This window comes from Paroedura picta, chromosome 12, assembly GCF_049243985.1.
Source record: "Paroedura picta isolate Pp20150507F chromosome 12, Ppicta_v3.0, whole genome shotgun sequence".
Classification (NCBI taxonomy): Eukaryota; Metazoa; Chordata; class Lepidosauria; order Squamata; family Gekkonidae; genus Paroedura; species Paroedura picta.
The window spans coordinates 43,885,274-43,897,174 of record NC_135380.1 but is presented as its reverse complement, the minus strand read 5'-3'; the positions used below and the strand labels follow the sequence as shown (position 1 = coordinate 43,897,174).

At 49.2% G+C, this 11,901-nt stretch overlaps 1 protein-coding gene across 7 annotated transcripts in view; it reads left to right on the top strand.

The window, feature by feature from the left end:
- Window positions 1–347: 347 nt before the first annotated feature.
- Window positions 348–11,901, top strand: part of KYAT1 (kynurenine aminotransferase 1) — a 32,858-nt gene continuing 21,304 nt past the window's right edge. The window contains exons 1-3 of one of the 7 annotated variants that reach the window (XM_077305134.1): window positions 348–450; window positions 8,526–8,657; window positions 10,984–11,042. In XM_077305134.1, the coding sequence (XP_077161249.1) occupies window positions 8,565–8,657; window positions 10,984–11,042 (152 nt within the window). In that variant the 5' untranslated portion in view covers window positions 348–450; window positions 8,526–8,564. Of the gene's footprint in view, window positions 477–8,525; window positions 8,658–10,006; window positions 10,132–10,983; window positions 11,043–11,901 lie in introns of those variants that run through there. The other 6 variants (XM_077305133.1, XM_077305137.1, XM_077305135.1 and 3 more) reach the window with 6 other exon arrangements.

Genomic DNA, 11,901 nt, shown 5'->3' with positions numbered 1-11,901 from the left:
GAGTCCCATCGCACCTTTGAGACCACGGTGCCTGCACTCGAAAGCCCCTACCTTGAATAAATCTTTGTGGGTCTTAAAGATGCCTCTAGACTCCAGTTTTATTGTGCTACTTCAGACCAAATGGCTACGCACTGGAATCTACCCAGAACTGAACCTGGTTCGTTTTAAAGGTGCCATATAAGATGCTTTGAGATCAAGAGTCAGTTTCATCAAAGGCACAGCTATTTTCCATGCGCCGCGCGCTACTTGGTAGTTGTGGCTTCAGGAAGCTCGGGGGGCGGGGGGGGGGGTATTGGCAATAGGATCCTCCTCCTCGAAATCCTGCCCTTCTTTCTCGGGATTGGTCAGCCGCTCTGCTCTGTCATCACCCTGGAAGCAATTCAGCAGCCAGGAGGGGGAACACATCCTCAAGAGTAAAGTCGAACCAGGGAGTGCATGGTGGATTCTCAGGTGGGAAAGAGACTTGGAGCGATTGAGTAAGTGAAGCCGTCCTTCCCAAAGCGGCTCTTTTGGCCATTTGCTTGCATTTGCTGCTGTCCTTCTCCTCCTCCCTTGAGGATAGTCGCGGGTTTTGCTTTTAGCGGGCTGTTTAGTGTTCTCTAGCAAAAGTTCCTTTGTGCAAGCTTCCCTTTGAGGCTTGAAGCAAAGAGCCGAGTAGGATCAGGTGGGGAAGTGGGCTTTGCTCTTCCTAGAGCAGGGGTAGTCAACCTGTGGTCCTCCAGATGTTCATGGACTACAATTCCCATGAGCCCCTGCCAGCAAATGCTGGCAGGGGCTCATGGGAAATGTAGTCCATGAACATCTGGAGGACCACAGGTTGACTACCCCTGTCCTAGAGGGCAGGCACTCCGAATCAGGAAGATTTGCCTCTAAATAAGCCAGCCTGATGAGAGCTGAGTTAAAGAAAGCAGCAAGTTCACATCCCTCACAGAGCCAGCTTGGTCTAGTGGTTAAGAGTGGTGGCTTCTAATTTAGCAAGCCAATTTGATTTCCTGCTCCTCCATAAGCAGGCAGCTCCTGGGCTAGTCACAGTCCTAATAGTGCTGATCTGATGGAGCAGCCCTGTCAGTGCTCTCTCAGCCCCACCTCCCTCACAGGGTGTCTGTTGTGGGGGGAGGAAAGGAAAGGCAATTGTCAGTCGTTTTGAGACTCCTTCAGCAGTGAAAAGTGACATTCAAATCCTGGAATTAACTTTTGGGGGTTTTTTTGCCCATTACTGGGACATCCTGGGCCACTCATTCTCTCAGCCTAACCTACTTCACAGGATTGTTGTGAGAACAGGACAGAGGTAAGCTGCCTTGGGCTCTTTGAGAGGACAGGAAGACAGTGGTTTGTATTTCAAGGTATTCCTTTCCATGCTCATCTTTGTTCTGTAGCGCACCACAAAAGAGATTACACGTGATGCCCCTTTCCTGACACCAGCCAAGGTTTTTTGGGAAATGGGTGGGGCCGAGTGGAGTACTTGGCCAGCAAGGCTTCTAAGTGGCCACAGGAGATCTAATCAGCTGAGCAGACAGGAAAAAAAGATTGTTTCAACAGCAGCTTCCAAGTTATCTCCCTTCTCCCTTGCACTTGGGCTCCCTCCATGCATATGGCTATGTCTCCTGTGGTGCTCATTTTGTGGATGTGCCTATCGCCCATATCACAATTCCAAAAGTGCCCGTGGGCTCAAAAAGGTTGGGGACCCCTAGCTTAGTCTGTGATGTTATACAAAGAGTCTTGGCTTATTTTGCTAATTTGCTGCTTGTTTCATTTTCAATCAATGCTCCATTTTGTCTTCAAAAGCCACTGGTTCCTGCCGTGTCTTCAAAGCAAACTTATGATGTTTTCTGACCTGGCTTTAATTGTAAGCCACCTTGAGCAGGATCCCAAAGAAGCATCATAGAGACAACTGAAAACAAGCAAGCACATTGGGTGACATCCAGGCAGCGATAGGCACACAGCAGTATGAAGAAAGAAAAATCTGTCCATGGTGAAGTCAGAAAGGCACAAAATGCAAGAGGAAGCATTTGGCCTGTCACTTCTTAGTCTTTGTCCCAGTGATCAGCCTCCAGCTAGGCCAGCCTTTCTCAACTTTTCTACTATTTAAAAATACTTCAAGCGTCAAGAAACCCTAGAAGTGGCGCAATCAGGCAGAATATGGTTGGGAAGCAGAGCTGTGTACAAACCCACCCCTTCCCACCCCCCTCCAGGCCTATCATTGGTCATGGGGGTCAAGATGACAATATATGGTCATAACACCTAATGAATGTTTAATTAACTCCCACCCATTTGGGAAACCCTTCCAGGTCCATCAAGATACCTGAATTTAATGAAATCCTGGTTGAGAAAGATGGATCTAGGCTGTGTGTTTCAGGCTGCCAGTATATGCTCATGTGACTGAATTACCTACACACACACACAAATCCTGTGCACAGAAAGCTAGCTGACTGCTTTCCCCTTTCATCTTAGTCCTCTATGTGCAGGGATTTTTCAGTGAAGAAGCACTGAATTCTGGGTGATACGGCCCAGATATAGACCGATCACCTGATTGGGAAGTAGGTCTTCTGACTCTCTATAGCAGGAGACTCCAAACATTTTGAGCCTGTGGACCCCTTTGTTCTGGCACACTGTGGTGGGCATGACCACCAGTGGCTGCTGCCAAGCAGCTGCTACAGGGGCCAGGGCCAGCCATAAACTTCAATCCCATTGTGAAGCTCTTTGTGCTGAAACATGTGCACAGGCAACATTGCTGGGCAAAAACCTCACCTGTCCCTATCCACTTTCTAAAAGTACTTGATGGGCACCAAGATAGCCCTCGGAGAAAGGCGGTATAGAAACTGACTTGATCTCCAGTGGTTTGGGATCCATTTTCTTCTTTCCTTTATTAAGATGATTATATGCCTGTTGGCAGCATGGAGATAATGTCAATGATATCCATGGGGCGTGCTGGTTTATTTCTACAGCACTGCTGGGTCTGATCTGTGCTGTGGATGTTAATAAAGCAAGTAAAGAAAGAAAAATAGTTTATCCCAATAAGCTGAGGTCAACGATGGGTGGTAACAACCTTGCCTCATGACCTTGTTTCAGCACTGCTGCCAGCTCCCATGTGTAAAATTAGATGTGGATGAGTCCAGGGATGCCTTTCACCTTAAATGAGAAGCAAGGAAGGGTCCGGTATACTCACATTCACAGGCGGTCTGAATAAAATAAAACTTTATTTTTATAACCCGCCCTTCCTGAACACACAGGGCAGATAACAACATGGCATCAATAATCAATAAAATTATAAAAACATTCTTTTTCTATTGCCCCCAACTAGTTCAGGTATTGGTTGGGTGGGGCCAAGTCTTCAGAGGGCAGGTCCTCTCTCAGTTTGCAGCAGTGAGGCTAGCAGTTCTTGGCCGTAGTCCTGGTGGAACAGCTTGCAGGACCCAAAAACTCTGCTTGCAGGCCCCACAGGACTCTGATCTTTCTTGGCAGAGTCTTCCACCAGGCTGGGGCCAAGGCAGAAAAGGCTCTGTCCCTGGTTGAGGTCAGTTTCATTTCCTTTGGGCCAGTTTGTGATGTGTAAACAGTTTTTGTCAGGTGGCCTGGTGACACTCTAGCAAACTGGGCAGGAGTGGTTTAAGGATTTGCGGGGCTTGTTGCACCAGAGCCAGTTTATGGATTCGTGGGGTCTAGCAGAATACAATCGCAGTGGGAGCAGCCAGACTGCAGGCGGAAGGACCCCCCAGAGTGGAATGGGGTTGTCCTTCTAAGTGTGCTTAAAGAGAGAAAGGTGGGGGAGGAGAGAGGCTGTGGCCCTGATCCATGGTGGAAGGCACTGCACAGGGCCCCTGGAAATGCAAGGCCTGTAGCATGTGTGACATGTGCTATACATGGGTAAACTGTCCCTGAAACTGGGCCTTAGTTGGCTTTGCACCAGGCTGGTCTTAAACATGGGCATTGATTGATGACCTCATTTTGGAACTTGTATACAAAGAATTACAGGCCACTGATCATGGTATATTCTGCCACTGTTGTACTGATAGGACAGAAAGGTCTCGAACATTTTCCTTTTTGTAGCATATTTAAGGCAAAAGGGTTTGTTGGGATTTTTTTTTTTTTTTGTCGAACAGAAGTGTTTGCTAAAGTACAGGAAATGCTTGCCAAAGCTTGTGAAAAACAGCTCATATCTGATGCTGCCTGGATTCAGTTTCTTGGATTTGCAGACTTGCCTTTTTGTAAGATTGCAAAGGTGGCTTAATATTGAGTTACACTTTGGTTTCTGCAGGCTGATTAAACAAAGTGGACTTAACCAGTGGCCTTGAGGGGAGGTGAAGAGACCCAATTTCGATCCTTTTAAAGGCCCTTGACCAAGTTATTGTTTTTTTTTAAATCCCAAGCATTTATTTGTTTTCTATTATGTTTTGCTCCCCCTGCTGGTAGTGGAGGAAATGAACAGGCACTGCATTTCAGCTGGAGAAAATTAATTCAGAGAAACATGGTTGCTGAAAGGAATTGAAGATCTGAGTATATTTGAATGAGCATATTTAATTCTGTATTTCTTTACTACGAGTGGGAAGGTGGCATCATGCTAGCCTCCATCAGAGTTTGATATTTGGTTCAAAAATTGGTGAGCCCATAGTCCTTGACCCTGCATCCAACTAAGTTTTATTCTAGGTCTAAGCCTTTAGGTACCCCAGTTTTGCTCTATTGCTTCAGACCAACCTAAATCTGGTCTTGACCCCATTCTTGAACAACTCCTCCAGAACCTGTCAGCTGTTGATTCTACTATCTCAGAACTTGCCTGTGGGCCAAAAGAATCCACAGTTCAGATTTCGCTTGGCTTGCTGGCCTTTGAGAACCTGCTGTTTTCTCAACCTTGGTCTGTAATATGCATTATGCCAAACTGATTAGCTACACACACAACTGAGAGACAAACCAGACATTCTGAATGACATGAGTTGCAGACACAAATGCCCAAACTGACTTGCTGTAATACATAATGTAAAAAGTGAGTTTTCTCACCCAAAAAGCTCCCTGTTGAGCTCTGGAGCTCTACCTTGCCACTTTCACCAGTGGAAACAGCCACAAAAAGTCCATCTGCCCCTTCCCCTCACTGCAGTCGTAGTCCTGTTAGAGCTGTTCTCGTATAGTTCTGTCAAAGCTCTCTCAGCCCCACTTGCCTCACAGGTTGTTTGTTTGTGTGTCCAAGACACGTATCTATGAGCAGGGGATTTGTAACATAGCGAATGGATCATTTGCCAGTGTTTACGAGGTGATTATACCCTTTAGAACTCAAGGCAGTAGTTATGGTGAAATAATGAACAATCTTTATTAGAAAGAAAATAATAAAAAGAAATAGACAAACATATATCTGGTACAGTTAATCGGATAGGAATTAAAAGAGGTGCCAGTCTGAGAAGGTGATGTTCACCTTGAGAAACCAGGGTTGACCCTGAGAGGTTAAGACAGCTTCAGGTGTGTTTGTATGGAGGAAATGCTGGTCTCCCTTGGAGAGATGATTGGGTGTGTTTGATACGTGGATCTTGCAAGACAATAGTTATGCCAGGGAGTCTTCCCATTGTGGTTGGTGTGGAGTTAATAGGTTTGGCCTCTAACTCTGTTGGCAATATGTTATTTAACTGTGGTCAGATATTTGCAAAGGCTCCTGCCGGCATGTAGGTGGCAGCTTCCTCCCCTCTCTTTCCTCATTCCGGGGTGATGTGTAAGCAGGGGCAGGTGCCCCCAAAATCTGGCAACGCTGCAACGTTTCTCTTGCTAGCCATCTGCCTCAACAGGAGGTGCCTCCACACTGGAAACTTGGCCTGTCCAAATGCTTTTCAAAAGCTTGACGTTTGGCTGCTATTTTGCTTTCCCCTTCATTATTATTATTATTATTATTATTATTATTATTATTATTATTATTATTATTATTATTATTATTATTAAAATATAATAAATAAATAAATAACTAGGAAGAAAGCCCATCGCAACCAGGAATGCAATGCTAGGACCCAGGAGACACCGGCAGGCTCAGATCGCTCTCTCTCCAGCAGGAGCCATAGGAGATAACCAGAGCTCCTGTGTAGCCGGGAAGCAAGGCTGGTTTGCAGATTGTCTCTGTCTGTCTCTTTCTCTCCCTCATAGCAGGCAATCAAGGGTTGTCTGTGGTCTGGCAGAGCTATCTATGTCTCTGTGTGTCTCTATCAAGCATCTGAGAGCAAAGTGGCTAGCGTCCAGGGAAGGAGGGTGGGAGCTTTGCTGGCCGTGCCCTGATTGGCCTTATTCCATCTCGGACAGCCAGGAGACTCTCCACCCCCAGGGCTGTTTCACAAATATTAAGAGGAACAATGGATGAATAAGGATAATACTAATAATAAATATTTATTATTATTATTATCTTCAGCTCAAATCAATAAAACCATGAAAACAATTCAACTTGACAATGTTTGGAAATGTAGGCTGCCACTACAAAAGAAGATGTTTCTTGAATTATTCCCATTTATACTAATCTCACCTGAAGTTGTTTGTATTTTCATTTACATTTTGGGTTGTTGTACAGCAAAAGATGGTTTGTTCTTGTAAATGGGCACAAATATGACATTTGTGGCTTTCTGCAGCAAAGAGGAGCCAGCCTCCTGAATGGGGGGGCACGCTCCATGGGACAGCACAGACAGCTTCTCAGTTGGGGGGCACAGTTAGGTCTTTGTTGACCATGGGAAGCTCATGGGAGGCTCAGATCACTTCTCTGACTCGCCACTCTTTTGCCCACCCTTGGTTGGCTTGCCAGCTGCAGCCTTTCCTTGAGGGACGTGATTTGGCCACAGTTATCTATTTCATAGTCACCTGCAAGCTAGACTACAGCAGTGTGCTCTCTGCAGGGCTGCTGCTGAAGATGGTTCAGAAGCTTCAACTAATTCAAAATGCAGCAGCAAATTACCAGGATAGCCCAGCCTTGTCAGAGCTGGGAAGCTAAGCAGGGTTGGCCCTCGTTAATATTTGGATGGGAGCCCGCCAAGGAATACCAGGGTTGCGATGCAGGGGTTGACAATGGCAGACCACCTCTGAGTGCATATTGCTTTGAGACCTCTATAGCAGTGATTCCCAGCCAGGTAATCTGGGGCAGTGGTCCCCAACCCGCGGGCTACGGCCTGGTGCCGGGCCGCGAAGGCCTCGGCGCCAGGCCGCGGCTCCTTCTTCCCTCCCCCCCGAAGCAAGAAGCTTGCCAGGCCGCGAGCAAATCGGCCGCCAAAGCCGCCAAAGCGGCCGATTAGCTCGCGGCCCGGCAAGCTTCTTATTTCGGGAGGGGAGGGAAGAGAAGCTTGCCGAGCCGCAAGCTAATCGGCCGCTTTAGCGGCCGATTTGCTGGCGGCCCGGAGGGGCCGGGAGGGGGAGCCGCGGCCGCCGGCATGGCGGCGGCGCAAACGCACATGCGTGGACTGCCGTGCATGCATGTTTGCGCCCCTGCCGGGAGCAAATGCGCATGCGTGGCAGTCCGCGCATGCACATTTGCGCTTGGGCTGCCGCGCATGCGCGGGCCCCCGGGCCGCCCTCTCCCCCACTACGCCGCAGCGGTCTGCAGCGGGCAAAAGCTTGCGGACCGCTGATCTGGGGAACCCTGGGGGCGTGTGAGAGCTCCCCAGACGTTACATGGCCTTTCCCAGAAGTATGGATGGCCATTGATATCATTAGGCATCCCTGGAGCCCACTTCCAGGCCTAGTCTCTTTCTCCACAGTGGAAAAACTGTAAATGATGGATTGGTTGATTGGCTGGTTTATCCTTTACTTTCGTGCCCACATCTCTGAAGGGGCCTTGCGCCACTTCCGGGTTTTCTCGAAGCCTGAACAATATTTCAGGGGTTCCTCCACGGTCAAAGGCTCGAGAAAGGCTGCCCTACAGCGTCGCCATCACTTAACTGTGACTTGAGGCCAATAAATGAATCAGTCATCTAGCACAGGTTTCCCCAGTTCACTCCCAGTGCTGATTATGATCTTGAGAGTTGTCCGCTGTGGTGTCATAGGAACCTGGCTGGCTATGGCTCCCTTCCTCCGAACCCTTCTTGCTGCTACTGAATGAAGGAAGATGAGGATTTTTCTGATATGGCCCTCTGCTTACAGTAAACTCTCCCCACAGAGAGTCATCTGGTGTCCAGTGTGCTGAGCATGAGACATCGAAAAACAAAAGGCCCGTGTCAGGAAATGGCCACTCTTCTCCCAGCTGCCTTTCTCAGTAGCTAACAGGCAGCGTTTTCTGAAACTTTTTCCTTCCAGAGAAAAATCCAGCATCTCCCCAGGGGAAAACATTTCGGCTCCTTCTTCCAGCTCTTGGAGCTTACTCCCTCTTCTTCGGTCCTCTTGCCTAGCTTGTGTGGAAATCACCTGAAGAGGGCACTGTTTTCCGAGGGGCAGGGCCTACCACACTACGACAAACCAGCCACGGTGTCCTAATAAATAACAAAACATGTTTGCGAGGTTTACAACCGCAAAACGAATCTCTTGCTTTGAATGTTGGCAATAACACTCGGATTTTCTTTGTTCCTGTGGCTTGAATGGGATAGTGTGTGTCCAGGCCCCTTTGACTGCGAGTGAACGGCCTCATGCGTGGCATTCTTAGGAGCTCTGGACTGTCTTTGTCTTGGGGGTTTCTGAGAAGAAATAATCCTCTTGGATCCTGCTTGTGCTACTCGAAGGTACTGAATATGCATTATTATTTATTTCATTCATTTATACCCAACTTTTCTCCCTAGTGGGGGCACAAAGCAACCTATATCAGTGGTCCCCAAAGGCTTTGGCGCCGGGCCGCGGCTCCTTCTTCTCTCCCCCCCCGAAGCGAGAAGCTCGCCAGGCCGCGAGCAAATCGGCCGCTTTAGCGGCCGATTTTCTGGCAGCCTGGAGGGGCCGGGAGGGGGAGCCGCGGCCGCCGTCATGGCGGTGGCGCAAACGCGCATGTGCGGACTGCCCCCGGGCCGCCCTCTCCCCCCACTCCGCCTCAGCAGTCCGCAGCAGCCGAAAGCTTGTGGACCGCTGAACTATATCACTCTCTTCCACTTTATCTAGACAACGACCCTATGAAGTAGGTTTGTGTGACTAGTCCAACAGGTCCATGATTGGCCCAACGTTACCCAATGAGCTTCCAGGGCAGAGTGAGATTTGAAATTGGATCTCCCAGATCCTAGTCTGACACGCGAATGCAAGGAGGCTCAATGGGGTGCTCATGGTTGCCATGGTGCCCAGTGATACCTACCAGATGTTTTTAGGAAGTGGGCAGGGGCAGGCACCCAGAATTCCACTCTCACAACATGTCACTTCCAGTCACATGCCAGAGAAAGGGGAGTGGCCACCTTGTCTCACTTCTGGTGATGTGTGAGGAGGTGTGGCCTGCTAGATATGTCACTTCCTGTAATGGGGGGGGGGCGAAATGCGCAGGGGTTCCCCAAGGCCTGGAGTTTATTTTCCAGACATTCTCCAAGGAGGTCCCAAAGGCTGAACAAAGCTAGGTCAGAGTAATTTTAGGTGGTTGCAGACAGCTCAGGTTGACTAAGCAGCAAATACACACACACAACACAGTGTGTCAGCTTGTATATTCAAAGACTTCAGTGTGGATTCTGAGTCTGTGAAGCTGGACTGTTTGGGAAGGGTTGCCAACTCCAGCTGGGGCTTGGCAATCTGCCACTATTACAAGTGCTGTCCAGATAACAGAGATCTGTGGAGGGCACGTCCCAGTCATCCTCCCCAATCTTCTTGTATCTCCCAGCTCAGAGCTGTCACCTGCATGGTCCTTTCATCCTCTGTTTGGCAGGGATCCTTGTGTGTGTGTGTGTGTGGGGGGGAATTTTTCAGGGGGTTCTCAATGGTAAAAACGTTGAGAAGGGCTGAACTAATGCATAAAAGGAGATCTATAGTAGGGGGCTATTATGACTTGGAGGCTGGTTCCCAGAGATTCTAGAGAAAGGTGCAATTGGGAGGGGCTGGGGCAGTTGGAGCCTGTTCAGCCGGCAGTTTGTCATGTTCTACTAAATGCAACTCCGCTGCTGGTTCCTGTTAGAGAACATCCTGCAGTGTCTGAAGGGGTCACAGCAGCACAGGGAGTACAGGAAACCCTTATGAGATCAACTAAGATCCCACCGCTGAATCCTGAATACGTGGAGAAGTACCAGGCATTTGGTGCGTGTATTGTTTTATTGTCTTTTTTGTACTTTAAACTGATTTTAACATGTTGTAAACTGTTCCAAACCTGTCCATGGAGAGGGGGTGGTATACAAATTTAATAATAAATAAACTGTCCAAGAATGTTTCAGAGGGGAGCAGGTGAAGGCAGCTCTGAATCTCAAAACCTTATACTTGGAGCGTCTGGTTAGTCTTGTTCCGGGGGGGGGGGGGGACCAAATGTTTTAAAATGGAGTGCTGTAAACCTGCCTTGCTCTTCTCCTTAGCAGGAACAATGAAAGCTGGAGGTGTTTAGAGCAGTGGTCCCCAACTTGCGGGCCGCAGCTGCGGTGCCGGGCTGCGAAGGCCATGGCGCCGGGCCGCGGCTCCCTCTCCCCGCCCCCCCACAGTAAAAAACTTCCCAGGCCGCAAGCTTGCGGCCTGGGAAGCTTCTTACTGCGAGAGGGTGGGGAGAGGGAATCGGGGCCGGGCCGCGCATCGCGCATGCGCGGCGCAGGCCGATGCGCGGGCCGATGCACGGGTGTGGTCTGCGCGGGCGCGGCCCGATGCCCTGCCAGTCCCCAGCCTCAGAAAGGTTGGGGACCACTGGTTTAGAGGAGTGTTTTCACTTGTGACTCTGATCAGGGGAGCAGATAAAATGTCACTCTGATGTGAAAATGCAGATGCAGCAGATCAATGCCTCTGACTGCTCTTGACCATTTTGATCCTTCTCTTCCTTCCTTCCTTCCTTCCTTCCTTCCTTCCTTCCTTCCTTCCTTCCTTCCTTCCTTCCTTCCTTCCTTCCTTCCTTCCTTCCTTCCTTCCTTCCTTCCTTCCTTCCTTCCTTCCTTCCTTCCTTCCTTCCTCTAGGCAGATATGTCCGCGGTGGCTAAGGCTCGGAGGCTGGAAGGCGTGGACAAGAATATCTGGTATGCTCCTGTCACAACTTGCTGCCTGGGTGGGGCGGGCTCAGTTGCCAGGAAGGCTTCTTGCATCACCAGCGTGGGCCCAGTTTTCCCCGGCTCCTCACCCCCACGCGTCCATCACTGGCTCTGGAAGCTGACTTGCGTGCGCTGGGAGGGGGCATTTCCCCTCTGCTAGGCCGTGGCTTGTCTTCTGGCCAAACTGAGCCATCCCGGCTGTTTCAACACAGAACTATTTCATGCACTGAAATGGAGGGGGTGAGGAGCAGGTCAGATTTTGAAAGCAAAAGGGGAGGAATTCTGGTGAGGGGTTGAACCCTCCCGCCTTCTGACTTAGTCCTGTTACAAGCCCTCTGTGAAGTGATCCAGTTTATTTAGATTCCATGTGAAAGTAAGCATCCTCCTGTTAGAGGCAGATTCACAAGATCACTCCATTGATGGCCAAAACCCTCCCTAAGATGTGGCAGCTTTAAACAAAGACTTCAGGTTAGCCTCCCATTTACATAAACTGAAGTGCCTCATTCCTTTATCGCAATATTTTCCCCTGCTTTCCCTTTCTAAAGAGGTCCTGAAGTGACCAAGGGAAGAAGCATACCCCCAGTCTGAGGGCCTATGGCTCAATGACATATGAAAACACCGAGAATTAGAACAGGCAGGCTCTCTACTTCCCCAGGAGAACAAATAGCCCAGTTGTTACACCCAGGTGCCGTGTTCACCACTGTCTCCTGGTTTCATCCTGTTAACATAGCCTTAGCAAGTAGTCTGTACAATAGGCCAAAAGCACAGCACAAAGAGAAAGACCACCTCTGATCTGATCTCTCTTTGTTGACAGGCATAGGAGAGGATTGAAAAGCGCAACACTCTT